The sequence below is a fragment of the Pagrus major genome, chromosome 10, assembly GCF_040436345.1.
Source record: "Pagrus major chromosome 10, Pma_NU_1.0".
Lineage (NCBI taxonomy): Eukaryota > Metazoa > Chordata > Actinopteri > Spariformes > Sparidae > Pagrus > Pagrus major.
Window position 1 is genome coordinate 14,679 of NC_133224.1, and position 17,474 is coordinate 32,152.

General features: G+C 49.8%; 2 protein-coding genes across 2 annotated transcripts; one reads left to right on the forward strand and one right to left on the reverse strand.

The window, feature by feature from the left end:
- Window positions 1-189: 189 nt before the first annotated feature.
- On the reverse strand, window positions 190-6,480 carry LOC141003282 (motile sperm domain-containing protein 1-like). Its single transcript, XM_073474593.1, has 5 exons — window positions 6,153-6,480; window positions 5,269-5,344; window positions 4,116-4,417; window positions 641-796; window positions 190-518 (listed from the first exon to the last, which is right to left on the reverse strand). Exons 1-5 carry the CDS (start codon window positions 6,385-6,387, stop codon window positions 490-492), a joined length of 798 nt encoding a protein of 265 aa, XP_073330694.1. The 5' UTR covers window positions 6,388-6,480; the 3' UTR covers window positions 190-489.
- Window positions 6,481-8,094: 1,614 nt separating this feature from the next.
- slc25a11 (solute carrier family 25 member 11) lies at window positions 8,095-17,012 on the forward strand. Its single transcript, XM_073475348.1, has 8 exons — window positions 8,095-8,285; window positions 14,425-14,577; window positions 14,683-14,889; window positions 14,973-15,063; window positions 15,455-15,545; window positions 16,015-16,114; window positions 16,226-16,277; window positions 16,404-17,012. The coding sequence occupies exons 1-8, from the start codon at window positions 8,221-8,223 to the stop codon at window positions 16,557-16,559; spliced, it is 915 nt and encodes a 304-aa protein (XP_073331449.1). The 5' UTR covers window positions 8,095-8,220; the 3' UTR covers window positions 16,560-17,012.
- Window positions 17,013-17,474: the final 462 nt, after the last annotated feature.

Genomic DNA, 17,474 nt, shown 5'->3' on the forward strand with positions numbered 1-17,474 from the left:
TCAGGTGAGTGACTCCATCTTCTGTCATTCATCCAATCAGACATCTCTGTTTCTACCTGTTTCCAGTGTTCATGCTAAGCTAAGCTAAGCTAAGCAACTGTGGTAATATAATATGTACCCTGAGAGATGAGAGTGGACCAGCCTGCACCAGAGTCATTAAACGAGTCACAGTGAGGAAACGAGACGAGCTTTAATCAGCAGGATCCTTTATTCAGGCTCTGGAGCTGAGCACAAGATGGCGTCCTGCTGCCCAACAGATCAGAACACAGAGTGGCAGCGTGTGTCACAAGAAGAACTAACAGAATCATCCTCACTGATCCAGAGACCCTCTGAGACGCCCTCGTGTGTCAGACTGGGTTTAAATAAAGTTTCACTCAGTCTGTTTATTAACACTACATTCATGGACACAGTCTGTGTGTGGAGGTCAAAGGTCACCGGCGTCCAGCAGGTGTCACTCAGATAGAGGACGAGGCGGAATGATGTCACTGCTTACCGTAGAAACACCATGGTGAGAAGACCTGAGCGACAGACAGACAGACAGACAGACAGACAGACAGACAGACGGGTCAATCCTTCTCTACTGCCTTGTTTCCTTACCTTGTGTCGTTTTTGTACAATTAGGTGTGTGTGTGTGTGTTACCAAGAGTGTAGGCGCAGACCAGCTTCTGATTGGTGGAGACGTGCAGGCAGCGTGGAACCACAGAGCTGCTCTCAGTGTGGAGGGGGAGCATCAACACCGTGACACACAGCACTGCCACCACCACACACACCACCCACTGAGACACACTGCGCACAGCTACGCACACACACAACATATATGGTGTTAAAGTCAAGTTCATAACAACTATATCAACAAGTCCCAGAGTGCACTGCTCCTCTCAGTAGTGTTTCCTTCCTTTCCTCCTCTCCCTCCTTGTTCCCTTCCTCCCCTCCTCTTTCCTCCTCTACCTCCTTGTTCCCTTCCTCCCCTCCTCTACCTCCTTCTCCCTTCCTCCCCTCCTCTACCTCCTTGTTCCCTTCCTCTCCTCCGCTTTCCTCCTCTACCTCCTTGTTCCCTTCCTCCCCTCCACTCTCCTCCTCTCCCTCCTTGTCCCTTCCTCCCCTTCTCTTTCCTCCTCTACCTCCTTGTTCCCTTCCTCCCCTCCTCTTTCCTCCTCTACCTCCTTGTTCCCTTCCTCCCCTTCTCTTTCCTCCTCTCCCTCCTTGTCCCTTCCTCCCCTTCTCTTTCCTCCTCTACCTCCTTGTTCCCTTCCTCCCCTCCTCTTTCCTCCTCTACCTCCTTGTTCCCTTCCTCCCCTTCTCTTTCCTCCTCTCCCTCCTTGTTCACTTCCTCCCCTCCTCTTTCCTCCTCTACCTCCTTGTTCCCTTCCTCCCCTCCTCTTTCCTCCTCTACCTCCTTGTTCCCTTCCTCCCCATCTCTTTCCTTCTCTACCTCCTTGTTCCCTTCCTCTCCTCTGCTTTCCTCCTCTACCTCCTTGTTCCCTTCCTCCCCTCCTCTTTCCTCCTCTACCTCCTTCTCCCTTCCTCCCCTCCTCTACCTCCTTGTTCCCTTCCTCCCCTCCTCTACCTCCTTGTCCCTTCCTCCCTCCGCTTTCCTCCTCTACCTCCTTGTTCCCTTCCTCCCCTCCTCTTTCCTTCTCTACCTCCTTGTTCCCTTCCTCCCCTCCTCTTTCCTCCTCTACCTCCTTGTTCCCTTCCTCCCCTCCTCTACCTCCTTGTTCCCTTCCTCCCCTCCTCTTTCCTCCTGTACTTCCTTGTCCCTTCCTCCCCTCCTCTTTCCTCCTCTACCTCCTTGTTCCCTTCCTCCCCTCCTCTTTCCTCCTCTACTTCCTTGTCCCCTTCCTCCCCTCCTCTTTCCTCCTCTACCTCCTTGTTCCCTTCCTCCCCTTCTCTTTCCTCCTCTCCCTCCTTGTTCCCTTCCTCCCCTCCTCTTTCCTCCTCTACCTCCTTGTTCCCTTCCTCCCCTCCTCTTTCCTCCTCTACCTCCTTGTTCCCTTCCTCCCCATCTCTTTCCTTCTCTACCTCCTTGTTCCCTTCCTCTCCTCTGCTTTCCTCCTCTACCTCCTTGTTCCCTTCCTCCCCTCCTCTTTCCTCCTCTACCTCCTTCTCCCTTCCTCCCCTCCTCTACCTCCTTGTTCCCTTCCTCCCCTCCTCTACCTCCTTGTCCCTTCCTCCCTCCGCTTTCCTCCTCTACCTCCTTGTTCCCTTCCTCCCCTCCTCTTTCCTTCTCTACCTCCTTGTTCCCTTCCTCCCCTCCTCTTTCCTCCTCTACCTCCTTGTTCCCTTCCTCCCCTCCTCTTTCCTCCTCTACCTCCTTGTTCCCTTCCTCCCCTCCTCTTTCCTCCTCTACCTCCTTCTCCCTTCCTCCCCTCCTCTACCTCCTTGTTCCCTTCCTCCCCTCCTCTACCTCCTTGTCCCTTCCTCCCTCCGCTTTCCTCCTCTACCTCCTTGTTCCCTTCCTCCCCTCCTCTTTCCTTCTCTACCTCCTTGTTCCCTTCCTCCCCTCCTCTTTCCTCCTCTACCTCCTTGTTCCCTTCCTCCCCTCCTCTACCTCCTTGTTCCCTTCCTCCCCTCCTCTTTCCTCCTGTACTTCCTTGTCCCTTCCTCCCCTCCTCTTTCCTCCTCTACCTCCTTGTTCCCTTCCTCCCCTCCTCTTTCCTCCTCTACTTCCTTGTCCCCTTCCTCCCCTCCTCTTTCCTCCTCTACCTCCTTGTTCCCTTCCTCCCCTCCTCTACCTCCTTGTCCCTTCCTCCCTCCGCTTTCCTCCTCTACCTCCTTGTTCCCTTCCTCCCCTCCTCTTTCCTTCTCTACCTCCTTGTTCCCTTCCTCCCCTCCTCTTTCCTCCTCTACCTCCTTGTTCCCTTCCTCCCCTCCTCTTTCCTCCTGTACTTCCTTGTCCCTTCCTCCCCTCCTCTTTCCTCCTCTACCTCCTTGTTCCCTTCCTCCCCTCCTCTTTCCTCCTCTACTTCCTTGTCCCCTTCCTCCCCTCCTCTTTCCTCCTCTACCTCCTTGTTCCCTTCCTCCCCTTCTCTTTCCTCCTCTCCCTCCTTGTTCCCTTCCTCCCCTCCTCTTTCCTCCTCTACCTCCTTGTTCCCTTCCTCCCCTCCTCTTTCCTCCTCTACCTCCTTGTTCCCTTCCTCCCCATCTCTTTCCTTCTCTACCTCCTTGTTCCCTTCCTCTCCTCTGCTTTCCTCCTCTACCTCCTTGTTCCCTTCCTCCCCTCCTCTTTCCTCCTCTACCTCCTTCTCCCTTCCTCCCCTCCTCTACCTCCTTGTTCCCTTCCTCCCCTCCTCTACCTCCTTGTCCCTTCCTCCCTCCGCTTTCCTCCTCTACCTCCTTGTTCCCTTCCTCCCCTCCTCTTTCCTTCTCTACCTCCTTGTTCCCTTCCTCCCCTCCTCTTTCCTCCTCTACCTCCTTGTTCCCTTCCTCCCCTCCTCTTTCCTCCTGTACTTCCTTGTCCCTTCCTCCCCTCCTCTACCTCCTTGTTCCCTTCCTCCCCTCCTCTTTCCTCCTCTACTTCCTTGTCCCCTTCCTCCCCTCCTCTTTCCTCCTCTACCTCCTTGTCCCTTCCTCCCTCCGCTTTCCTCCTCTACCTCCTTGTTCCCTTCCTCCCCTCCTCTTTCCTCCTCTACCTCCTTGTTCCCTTCCTCCCCTCCTCTTTCCTTCTCTACCTCCTTGTTCCCTTCCTCCCCTCCTCTACCTCCTTGTCCCTTCCTCCCTCCGCTTTCCTCCTCTACCTCCTTGTTCCCTTCCTCCCCTCCTCTTTCCTTCTCTGCCTCCTTGTTCCCTCTACCTCCTTGTTCCCTTCCTCCCCTCCTCTACCTCCTTGTCCCTTCCTCCCTCCGCTTTCCTCCTCTACCTCCTTGTTCCCTTCCTCCCCTCCTCTACCTCCTTGTCCCTTCCTCCCTCCGCTTTCCTCCTCTACCTCCTTGTTCCCTTCCTCCCCTCCTCTACCTCCTTGTCCCTTCCTCCCTCCGCTTTCCTCCTCTACCTCCTTGTTCCCTTCCTCCCCTCCTCTTTCCTTCTCTACCTCCTTGTTCCCTTCCTCCCCTCCTCTTTCCTCCTCTACCTCCTTGTTCCCTTCCTCCCCTCCCTCCTGAACTGTGTTGTCTCACCTGTGCAGGTAGGCAGCCGCAGGTGTGTTTGTGTGGGCACCAGCAGAGGAGACAGAGGAGCAGCCAGCGCCCTCTGCTGGCCTCCTGTCCTCCTCTCCACCCCTCCGCCTCCTCCTAGTGTCCTCCTCCTCTTCTTCTCCTCTTCATCCTCCCCTCCTCCTCCTGCTCCTCCCCCCTCCTCTTGTCCTCTCAGCTCCGCCCAGATCTCCCGTCCTCCCACCTGGCCCCCTCCTTTCACCTCCAGGCGGAACCGGTCCCTGCGGCCCACATTTCGAGGGGACACGTCAAGGTGACGCACCACCCTGAAAGGAACAGGAAGTGATGTCACAGTTGGATTCAAAGAGTTGTTCACGTCAAAGTGTAGAATATGTAGTAGTAGTAGTAGTAGCAGAAGTAGTAGTAGTAGTAGCAGAAGTAGTAGTAATAGTAGTAGTAGCAGAAGTAGTAGCAGAAGTAGTAGTAGCAGAAGTAGTAGTAGCAGAAGTAGTAGTAGTAGTAGTAGTAGCAGAAGTAGTAGTAGAAGAAGTAGTAGTAGCAGAAGTAGTAGTAGAAGAAGTAGTAGTAGCAGAAGTAGTAGTAGTAGTAGTAGTAGCAGAAGTAGTAGCAGAAGTAGTAGTAGAAGTAGTAGTAGTAGCAGAAGTAGCAGTAGAAGAAGTAGTAGTAGCAGAAGTAGTAGTAGTAGAAGTAGTAGTAGTAGCAGAAGTAGTAGTAGAAGAAGTAGTAGTAGAAGAAGTAGTAGTAGCAGAAGTAGTAGTAGTAGTAGTAGCAGCAGAAGTAGTAGTAGTAGCAGCAGAAGTAGTAGTAGTAGTAGCAGCAGAAGTAGTAGTAGTAGTAGCAGCAGAAGTAGTAGTAGTAGTAGTAGCAGAAGTAGTAGTAGTAGTAGAAGTAGTAGTAGACATAGTAGTAGTGGTAGTAGCAGCAGAAGTAGGAGTAGTAGAAGTAGTAGTAGTAGTAGTAGTAGTAGACGTAGTAGTAATGGTAGTAGTAGCAGTAGTAGTAGACGTAGTAGTAATGGTAGTAGAAGAAGTAGTAGTAGCAGTAGTAGTAGAAGTAGTAGGAGTAGCAGTAGTAGTAGTAGTAGTAGCAACATTAGTAGTAGTAGTACTAACAGTAGTATATGTAGTATTAGTGAAGTAGTACTCAGTGTACTTACAGATCAACACAGGATTTTGCTCGGACGCTGCCCTCTGCCTCCACCACTCTGTAGAGAGAGGGAGCTGTACACAACACTGAAGAGAGAGACAGGTACAGAGACAGTCAGCTGGGTTGACAGACAGACAGACAGGTGAGCAGACAGACAGGTACTGACTCTTGAAGCTCAGGCTGAAGCTGTAGGGGTTGTACACAGTGATCACTCAGACAGACAGACAGACAGACAGGTGAGCAGACAGACAGGTACTGACTCTTGAAGCTCAGGCTGAAGCTGTAGGGGTTGTACACAGTGATCACTCAGACAGACAGACAGGTGAGCAGACAGACAGGTACTGACTCTTGAAGCTCAGGCTGAAGCTGTAGGGGTTGTACACAGTGATCACTCAGACAGACAGACAGGTGAGCAGACAGACAGGTACTGACTCTTGAAGCTCAGGCTGAAGCTGTAGGGGTTGTACACAGTGATCACTCAGACAGACAGACAGGTGAGCAGACAGACAGGTACTGACTCTTGAAGCTCAGGCTGAAGCTGTAGGGGTTGTACACAGTGATCACTCAGACAGACAGACAGGTGAGCAGACAGACAGGTACTGACTCTTGAAGCTCAGGCTGAAGCTGTAGGGGTTGTACACAGTGATCACTCAGACAGACAGACAGACAGACAGGTGAGCAGACAGACAGGTACTGACTCTTGAAGCTCAGGCTGAAGCTGTAGGGGTTGTACACAGTGATCACTCAGACAGACAGACAGACAGACAGGTGAGCAGACAGACAGGTACTGACTCTTGAAGCTCAGGCTGAAGCTGTAGGGGTTGTACACAGTGATCACTCAGACAGACAGACAGACAGACAGACAGACAGGTGAGCAGACAGACAGGTACTGACTCTTGAAGCTCAGGCTGAAGCTGTAGGGGTTGTACACAGTGATCACTCTCCTGTGGGAGCTCCTCTGCTCAGAGTAGAACAGCAGCTCGGAGGGGAACAGGAAGACAGGCAGTGGAGACACATCGCCCGTCTCACCGCCCATCTCCACCCTCCCCACCTGTCTCACCACCGCCTGCCCCCTGTCCCCTCTCCTCCCGCCCTGTCCCTGTCCTTCATGGCTGTCCTTCCTTCTCATTGGTCCGCCCTGTGCGGCGCCCCACGCGCAGCCATGATCCGAGCGCTGTCATTGGATGCCTTGGCGGTGTGATGTCACAGCATCGCCCCCCTGCTGCAGAGGTGATTAAAGTGGAACTAATTAATAAAGTGACCGACTTCGTTACAGAACACAACTTTAACAATATTCTAACACGCTGTGGAAAACCTGCAAGTCTGTTCTGCAGGAGCTTTCTTACTAGTGCTGGGTGGTACAGCAGCGTCAGGAGGAGGAGGAGGAGGAGGAGAAGAAGAGGGAGAAGAGGAGAAGAAGAGGGAGAAGAAGGAGAAGAAGAGGGAGAAGAGGAGAAGAAGAGGGAGAAGAGGAGAAGAAGAGGGAGAAGAAGGAGGAGAAGAGGAGAAGAAGAAGAAGCAGGTTTACAGTGTTGACTGGTCCGTCCTGTCCTCTTCAGTGTTATTGGAGGAAGTGTTGTGTAGCTGCAGCCTCTCTGTCCTCACACAGCCTGTGTACTGTACATGTAAAGATGTCTGTATGATGTATGTTGTATGTTGTAATGTATGTTGTATGATGTATGTTGTATGATGTATGATGTATGTTGTGTGTTGTATGATGTATGTTGTGTGTTGTGTGTTGTATGATGTATGATGTATGTTGTATGATGTATGATGTATGTTGTATGATGTGTCGTATATGAGACTGACTGTAATAACAAAGTGAGAAAACAGCCGACCAGGATCAAACGGTGCTAACTTTAGCTGGAGGCTAGCTGAGGCTAAGCTGCTCCGTCACACCGACCCGTCAAATAACCGTGAAGCTGACGCAGACGTGACGCAGCAGAAACGTCAGCAGCTGCTGTAAACGCTGACAGCCGTGAAGCCTGTTGGTTAATAAAGTCAGACTGCAGTTTATTCAGTAGGAAACACAGTTTAATGTCTCTACTCACCGCCGGATGTCTCTACTTCCTCAACCAGCTGTTGCATCTGACAGGTCCCGCCCTCCAGGTGCATTGTTGACCAATGAATGTGAAGACGGAGAAGGCGGCGACATTCTATTGGATGTCTGTCACGTCAGTCAAATGATCTGTTTACATTGGAGTGACGGAACATTTATTTTTATTATTATTTTTATTATTATTATTATTATTATTTTATTATCCTAAAAATGTAAATCCACAACTATTCATGCGGCTGCTATGTTATATACGTAAGCTGATTTACATTAATAACAATAAGCTATTAGCTTTAAATGAGGTCACCATGTGTTTTCATAATTTCTTATTTTTAAGTGATGTTTGAGTGTGTTTATTGTTTTTTTCATTATTGTAATTTAATTATTACAACGTTTGTCATTTTTTATTTTTTAACTTTAATTAATTTCACACATTATTTACTCCATTATTTTGATTTTAGACATTTTATAAATAATTTGTGTCATTGTTTACGATGGAGCTGCTGCTGCCTTCAGGTGCTGTCGGACATATATCTATCCCTAAAAACACTGTTTAAATGAGCTGTTGCAGAACAAATAGAAACTAAAAAGACTGTCTGAATGAACAGTTGAATATACATTTACCTCCAGCGTTAGTTCTCAATGTTTGATTTGTTTTATGTTTTCACAAAAGCTTGTGTGACAAGTGACTTTAGAAGATGGCGCTCAGATTAACGAGCTGTTGATGCGACCCGTAACGTGCTCTGCGTCCTCGCCTCCTGATTGGTCCGCCGGGCCTCGCGTCCCCGGATGTGCTCGCTCCACAGAGTCACCTTGCCCCGGCCGCTGCAGCTCTGTACCGGCTAGAGAGCAGGTGGACTGTCCGGCTCAGAGGCACACAGGCAGCAGGAATCTGACCGGGGAAACATGGCGGAGGCAAAGCCCAAGACCTCTCCGAAGGCCATCAAGTTCCTGTTCGGAGGACTGGCTGGGTAGGTACTGCTGCTAGCTCACATGCTAATGTGCTAATCTCAGCGGTCAGGGCTGCTAACAGAGGAGCTCACGAGCTGCGGGAGGATGCTGGTTAAATTCCCCCGTCAGAAACAAACATTCATGTTATTCTGGTTAAAACCACCTGTTGTCTGCTTCCTCCAGGCTGTACCGGCTGCGCTGTTAGCTGTTAGCTGTTAGCTGTCAGTCACTGGCAGCAGCGCAGGGCCGGTGTCATGTCAAACTCTGCTCCCTCGTCGATTAGTGTCTCCGCGCACACACACTGACCCGATCACAAACCAGAATTAAACGTGACGTTACCCACGGAGTCAGCGCTGCAGAGGACACTGCCTCCACTGCAAACAGACTCAAACACACCGGTGTTATGAAGTATATTGTACCCGCAGTATCCGTTGAGCTGGCTGTGCTCGGTCCACGCTCTCTGCCTCCATGTTGTGTAACTTTAATAATCGATACTCTGACTTCACTCGGAGGGAAACAGGACGACACCTCTGACAAAGTATTCTGCTGATCTGGTGACAGCAGGTAGCGAGTAGCGGCATGCTAATGCTAGCTGACGTTAGCCAGGTTAATGTTTGTATGATGAACATGAAACACTTGTTGAACAGTTTGTTCATTAGCATCTAACATGTGGACGGTCTCTACATCCTCCCTCAGTGCGCAGACTGAGTCGTGTTAGCAGCTCGGCTCGCTGTCACTAGCCGTCACTAGCCGTCACTAGCCGTCACTAGCCGTCATTAGCCGTCACTAGTTGTCATTAGCCGTCACTAGCCGTCATTAGCCGTCACTAGCCGTCACTAGCCGTCACTAGTTGTCATTAGCCGTCACTGGCTGTCACTAGCCGTCACTAGCCGTCATTAGCTGTCACTAGCCGTCACTAGCCGTCACTAGCCGTCACTAGCCGTCATTAGCCGTCACTAGCCGTCATTAGCCGTCACTAGCCGTCACTAGCCGTCACTAGTTGTCATTAGCCGTCACTGGCTGTCACTAGCCGTCACTAGCCGTCATTAGCTGTCACTAGCCGTCATTAGCCGTCACTAGCCGTCACTAGCCGTCACTAGTTGTCATTAGCCGTCACTGGCTGTCACTAGCCGTCACTAGCCGTCATTAGCCGTCACTAGCCGTCATTAGCCGTCACTAGCCGTCACTAGCCGTCACTAGTTGTCATTAGCCGTCACTGGCTGTCACTAGCCGTCACTAGCCGTCATTAGCCGTCACTAGCCGTCATTAGCCGTCACTAGCCGTCACTAGTTGTCATTAGCCGTCACTGGCTGTCACTAGCCGTCACTAGCCGTCATTAGCCGTCACTAGCCGTCATTAGCCGTCACTAGCCGTCATTAGCCGTCACTAGCCGTCACTAGCCGTCACTAGTTGTCATTAGCCGTCACTGGCTGTCACTAGCCGTCACTAGCCGTCATTAGCTGTCACTAGCCGTCACTAGCCGTCACTAGTTGTCACTAGCCGTCACTAGCCGTCACTAGCCGTCACTAGTCGTCATTAGCCGTCACTAGTCGTCATTAGCCGTCACTAGCCGTCACTAGCCGTCATTAGCCGTCACTAGCCGTCATTAGCCGTCACTAGTTGTCATTAGCCGTCACTGGCTGTCACTGGCTGTCACTAGCCGTCACTAGCCGTCACTAGCCGTCACTAGCCGTCACTAGTTGTCACTAGCCGTCACTAGTTGTCACTAGCCGTCACTAGCCGTCACTAGCCGTCACTAGTCGTCACTAGCCGTCACTAGTCGTCATTAGCCGTCACTAGCCGTCACTAGCCGTCACTAGTTGTCATTAGCCGTCACTGGCTGTCACTAGCCGTCACTAGCCGTCATTAGCTGTCACTAGCCGTCACTAGCCGTCACTAGCCGTCACTAGCCGTCATTAGCCGTCACTAGCCGTCATTAGCCGTCACTAGCCGTCACTAGCCGTCACTAGTTGTCATTAGCCGTCACTGGCTGTCACTAGCCGTCACTAGCCGTCATTAGCCGTCACTAGCCGTCATTAGCCGTCACTAGCCGTCACTAGCCGTCACTAGTTGTCATTAGCCGTCACTGGCTGTCACTAGCCGTCACTAGCCGTCATTAGCCGTCACTAGCCGTCATTAGCCGTCACTAGCCGTCACTAGCCGTCACTAGTTGTCATTAGCCGTCACTGGCTGTCACTAGCCGTCACTAGCCGTCATTAGCCGTCACTAGCCGTCATTAGCCGTCACTAGCCGTCACTAGCCGTCACTAGTTGTCATTAGCCGTCACTGGCTGTCACTAGCCGTCACTAGCCGTCATTAGCCGTCACTAGCCGTCATTAGCCGTCACTAGCCGTCATTAGCCGTCACTAGCCGTCACTAGCCGTCACTAGTTGTCATTAGCCGTCACTGGCTGTCACTAGCCGTCACTAGCCGTCATTAGCTGTCACTAGCCGTCACTAGCCGTCACTAGCCGTCACTAGTTGTCACTAGCCGTCACTAGCCGTCACTAGCCGTCACTAGTCGTCATTAGCCGTCACTAGTCGTCATTAGCCGTCACTAGCCGTCACTAGCCGTCACTAGCCGTCATTAGCCGTCACTAGCCGTCATTAGCCGTCACTAGTTGTCATTAGCCGTCACTGGCTGTCACTAGCCGTCACTAGCCGTCACTAGCCGTCACTAGCCGTCACTAGTTGTCACTAGCCGTCACTAGTTGTCACTAGCCGTCACTAGCCGTCACTAGCCGTCACTAGTTGTCACTAGCCGTCACTAGCCGTCAATAGCCGTCACTAGCCGTCACTAGCCGTCACTAGCCGTCACTAGCCGTCACTAGCCGTCACGTTTCATTCAGGTCTGTGTTTAGCTTGACTGACCTGAGGACAGGCTGGGTGTAGCAGGTTAGCATGCTACAGCTAGCTCTGAGGTTATGTAAAGGTGTAAGAGCCTTGAGCTGGCACACCTGCCCTGTGTCCTGCCCTCAGGCTCCTATAACACATCCATGATGTGTCCTTTCATCACTAAGCAAATCCGTTTTATTCATATAGTCCTAAATCACGCTGAAGTGTCAAACATTTAGAAGTTGTAGCTTAAGCGGGACAAAATGAGACATTTAATGACGTCACCTGGGTTAAAAGACTGAACAATGAATAGAGATGAATCAACATCAATAATCTGTATTCACATCTCTATTCATCATGAAACAGCCAGTGTGTGTGTGTGTGTGTGTGTGTGTGTGTGTCTCAGACGGACAGCTCACTACGACCTCTTTAAACAGGTCTGAGCATCAGCTGATGATGATGATGATGATGTTTGTTTCTGGTGCAGCTGAAGCTCATTGGACCTGAGGACGAGTGCAGTTTGTTTGCATCTGGTTGGTTAAAAACGACTAAAGCAGAGACCAATCAGAGCCGGACCGACACCACCATCATGTGAGCTCAGTAGTAAAGAAGGCAGGCGAGTCCAGAACCGACACGTTGTCTGGTTCCTACAGGAGACGACTGGGACCAGAGTTCTGACCTCCCCCCCAGTACTCACACCTTTCTGTCAGGACAGACACATTCAGTATTCACAGTCTAAAGTTACTCGGATACATTTATTCACAGCGATGATAATCCTCCTCCGTAGGTTCAGTCTCAGTGGACAAAAGATGTGTTCAACAGTCTTCACCTGTCGAGGACCGACGTTTCCAAAACTGTAAATAAATAACTCGATAAATAAATGTGTCATTAAATGCACAAAACTAATATTAAAAACAAATACACGCATTAAATAATAAAAAACACAGATGAGCATTTTTGTTTTAGATTTCTGTCCCTTTGTATCACAAGCCCTGTTTATCTACCTTCACATGTTCATTTCTTTATTCCTTCTTACATGTGTTTGTTTATGACACACTTTGATCACATGACATCACATGACATGATTAGCATGATTAGCATGATTAGTATGATTAGCATGATTAGCATGGGTGTAAAGAAAATACATAAATAAGTTTTGGGGGAATAAATAAAATGCAGAGGACAAATAATCGTTCACAGACAAAAAACTAATTATAAATTCAATAGAAAAGTAAATTAATTGGGGAATTAATGAAAATGTAAATAAAAAAATGATGTTTATAAATAAATGTAATTTATTATTATTTTTTGTAATGAATTTTTATAAAATAATCAGTTTTTAATACAAATGAAGTAATTTATTGAACATTATGTCTGTTATTAGTTTTGGCAGTTGTGGTCCATGTTCAGTGTGTTGGTCTCTGTTGTGTAAGTTTCATATAACGTGTTTAAGAATGATTCAGACGAGAGAGGAGAACAAAGTGACGGTGTGTGAGGGGAATAACTTCAGCCGTGATTCAAAAGATCAATCGATCTATATCTCCTCCAGCTGCTGGCAGATGCATTGTGGGTAAGACGTCCGGTGTTGGAGCGTAGACCGTAAGGAGTGAGTGAACAGAGCAGCAGCTCGGTGTGTCCTTTAAATGTCACGACCCTCACACACACTCTAAAACATCTCAGGAGCGTGCACGATGTCTGCTTCAAGGAGCGTGCACGTTAACCTCTGCAGGAGTGTGTGTGTGACAGCTGTTGACTTCAGTCTGTCCACACACACACGAGCTGCTCAGTGTGTGTGTGTGTGTGTGTGTGTGTGTGTGTGTGTGTGGATTAAATGAAACAGTGAGTGTTCTGACTGATGGTTGTTGGAGATGCTGGCTGATGAAGAGCGTGTGTGTTCGTCCTCTTCTCACTGTAGTTTCTCACTTTTTCACACGTGATGAATTCTGGGTAATCTTGTGAAGTCTGCATGTGGAGCGATGAGGGTGAAACGTGCCCTTCAGACCTCTGGTGGACTTCAGCACAGACGTCTGCATTCAGCCTTTGTGCTTTTCACTCCTCTGATTGGATAATCTTTCTTCTTCTGTGCTTTAACGTGCACATGAGGTCCAGTGTGCAGCGCCGACCATGAATCATGTGATGTCAACATGTGATGTCAACATGTGACGTCTACATGTGATGTCAACATGCGTGTTCGTCGCTGGGTGGATTATGTTCACACACTGTTACTAACACAACAGCACCGTCTGGTTTCAAGTGTGTCGGCATGATTGACTGACGGAGAAGCAGAGCAGGAGCAGCTGTGATGGAGGAGCCGCCTCCACATCTAAACCTTGTTTCTTTACACGATCATCATTGATAGTTCAGACTCAGAATCAGCTTTATCGGCCAAGTCCGTGAAACACATACAAGGAATTTGACTTGGTTTTCCTTCGCACACGATGTACATAGACGTAAACATGAACATAAACATAACATAACAAACACTCAACTAGAAGGACAACTTATTACGTGACAAATAAACAAAAACAAGCAAAGTTCTGCGGAGCGAAGCACCGAGGCAGTCGTCTGTGGCGCCATCTTAGTTGTTGTTTAAAGTATTTCAGTCGCTGCTGTCAGCTGAACTTCTGTCCTTCTGTGGGACTGATCAGAAAAGCAGAAGTCTAAAACGGGTCGTCAAACACTGGTGCTCAGCTCTGTTAGCTGTTAGCAGCCGTTTTGGCTAACGATGCTAATGGCTAACTAGCCCTCTTCCCGCTGACTTCAACACATATCTGTTGTTCACAGTGACCTCCTCCATCTTTAGACCGGGTCTGTCTTCAGGTCTGAACCCACACATGTGTCTCACAGCGCCGTGGAGACTGATTCTCATTTACAGTAAAAATCTTTGTGTCCAGACTTCAAACCACCAGTGATGAAATAAACCAAAGTACAAGCTTCAGGTACTTTGTGTGACATTGTGTGAAAGGACGCTGCGTCAGAGACAAACGCATTTAGTAACAACAGAGCTGTGTTCGTCCCAAACACATTGTCTCGTTCCCCGGGACGACTTCGGTCCTGAGCCTCGTTAACGCTGAGCAGGTACGTTAAGGAGCCGCAGTGGTTCTGTCAGCCCGGCCCAGCCCGGCCCAGCCCGGCAGCTCACCTCCTGTTGGATCACATAATGTGAGGAACAGGAACGTGTGCATCAGGCAGCCATTTTAACTCTCTGTGAGGACATGGACGGAGACACACCGGACTAATCTAGTTCTGTCAAGAGTCAGCTGGGGGACAGCTGCCTGTCTGTCTCTGTCTGTCTCTCTCTGAACATGCCTGTCTGTCTCTCCAGGATGGGTGCGACAGTCTTCGTGCAGCCGTTGGACCTGGTGAAGAACCGGATGCAGCTGAGCGGTCAGGGCACGAAGGCTCGCGAGTACAAAACCAGCTTCCACGCTCTCTTCTCCATCCTGAAGAATGAAGGAGTCGGAGGCATCTACACCGGGTACCTGCTGCTCCACCTGCTGCTCCACCTGCTGCTGTATATCTAATCATTCATATTGATTCTAATCAAAATGAAAACGGGTGTGTGGCTGTCTCTGTGTGTCAGTTTGTCGGCAGGTCTGTTGCGTCAGGCGACGTACACGACGACCCGTCTGGGGATCTACACCATCCTGTTTGAGAAGATGACCGGAGCCGACGGACGGCCGCCAAACTTCCTCCTCAAGGCTCTGATCGGTATGACGGCCGGAGCTACGGGAGCGTTCGTCGGGACGCCAGCAGAGGTCGCGCTGATCAGGATGACGGCCGACGGACGGTGAGACACCACGTCTGTCCCTCTGTGTGTCTGTCCTCTCAGATCAGCTGATCAGCACAGTGACAACATGCGTTTGTCTCCAGGCTGCCTGCAGACCAGAGGAGAGGTTACAGCAACGTCTTTAACGCTCTGGCTCGAATCACCAGAGAAGAAGGCGTCACCACGCTGTGGAGGGTGAGCCTGCAGCACTCCTCACCACAGACCAGCAGCTCGTCCAGCAGCAGGAAGACACTCAGTTTAAATCTCCTCCGTCCTCTCACAGAGCCTCAACATCTTTGGGTTCTTCTGTTTACAACTGATTATTGATCGTCCATAGTTTGTCTAAATATTATGAGCCTATTCAATGTTGTGATTCTTTGGTGAATATACGTCATTACACTTTGTTCTGTGGAAACAAGTTTCAACAAGACATTTAAAGACTGAAGATCAGATTTAATACCAGAGAACAAGATGATATTAATGATCATCATTACATCATTATGTCTTTGCTTTTAATGTTTCAGCCTTTTCTTTGTGTGTGTGTGTGTGTGTGTGTGTGTGTGTGTGTGTGTGTGTGTGTGTGTAGGGGTGTGTTCCCACCATGGCTCGAGCGGTGGTGGTGAACGCAGCTCAGCTGGCCTCCTACTCTCAGTCCAAACAGGCGCTGCTCGACTCAGGTACACAACAAACATCTTCAACATGAACCAAACTCTCCACACTGCACATAGCCCCGAGCTAACGGCTCCATTAGCCCCGAGCTAACGGCTCCATTAGCCCCGAGCTAACGGCTCCATTAGCCCCGAGCTAACGGCTCCAGTGGCCCCGAGCTAACGGCTCCAGTGGCCCCGAGCTAACGGCTCCATTAGCCCCGAGCTAACGGCTCCAGTGGCCCCGAGCTAACGGCTCCAGTGGCCCCGAGCTAACGGCTCCAGTGGCCCCGAGCTAACGGCTCCAGTGGCCCCGAGCTAACGGCTCCAGTGGCCCCGAGCTAACGGCTCCAGTGGCCCCGAGCTAACGGCTCCAGTGGCCCGGGTCTATGTTGCAGTGTGTGAACAGCACTTCAGTGTGATTAAAGACTAAATGTTCTCTGTGTGTGTGTGTGTGTGTGTGTGTGTGTGTGTGTGTGTGTGTGTGTGTGTTTTTCAGGGTATTTCGGGGACGATATTCTGTGTCATTTCTGTGCTAGCATGATTAGCGGTCTGGTTACCACGGCAGCATCGATGCCCGTGGACATCGTGAAGACCAGGTGAGACTCTGAGCTGAGGCCGGCTCCACCTGCTGCTGTGATTGGTTGTTTTCTCTCCTCTGCTGAAGTCAAACGTTGTGTTGACGTGTCTGTTTCCTGTTTGTTCGTCAGGATTCAGAACATGAAGATGATCGACGGGAAGCCGGAGTACAAGAACGGTTTGGTGAGTCTCAGAGTGAAGTCAGTGTTGTCGATCACTGAGGTCAGTCAATGATCCTCGTCTGTAGACTGTTCCTGCTGCTGACTCGTCTTCTTCTTCTTCTCTGCTTCCTGTGTGTCGCTCCATCAGGAGGTGTTGATGCGAGTCATTCGCTCTGAAGGTTTCTTCTCTCTGTGGAAAGGCTTCACTCCGTACTACGCTCGCCTCGGCCCTCACACCGTCCTCACCTTCATCTTCCTGGAACAGATGAACAAGATGTACAAGACTCACGTCCTCGACCGCTAACACACACACACACACACACACACACACACACACACACACACACGGACGGCAGCAAACACCTCGTCGTGTTTTCTTCGTCATCTGCTCATCAAGTGTGAAGAGTTTAAAGGAGCAGTCCCACATTTATCCACAAGTCCTCCTTCAGAAAACAAGAAGTTCTCATAAACTGTGGACTGTTCCTTTAAGTGTAGCCACACACACACACACACACACACACACACACACACACACACACACACACACACACACACACAGCCAGTGTTTTGGATGAACCTCAGTGAACTGCAGTCTTTTTGTAAAGAATGTTGAATAAATGAAGTTCAAACATCATGTAGTGATGTTAACGTCAATAATTAATAATAATAATAATAAGTCTTATTTGTAGAATTATGCCCCCCCCACCTGACGACACACTGCATCATGGGAGAAACTGAATAAAGCGTTTGAGCCTCAGTCTGTTTTGTGTCGTTTTGTCTGAAACTCTTAATGTTAAATATGAAATCTTCCCTCAGCTCCTCACAGCCTCGTCTTAAAGGTACAGTGTGTAATATTTGGAGTGTTTGGCGACATCTAGTGGTGAGGTCATAGACTGCAACACTCCCTCGCTCACCCCTCGCTTTCTGAGGCTACGGTGGCCCCTCAGGGACAAGAAACTCATTCTAAATATGGACTCGTTCAGAGTATTATACTGATTCAAGTGATGAGGTGAAGATGCGTTTAGTCAGTCTATAGAACTGAAGAGCAGAAGAAGTGAGGAGCGGACGTGTCCTCAGCTCATCTGTCACACAGTCATTGCTTTGTCTTCATCACTCTCAGCTCTAAACATCTCAGTTATGTCTCGTGAGCCGTCTCACTGCAGCAGACGAGGACAACATCTGAATAAATGTTGCTGAAGTGACGTTACCAGCAGCTCTG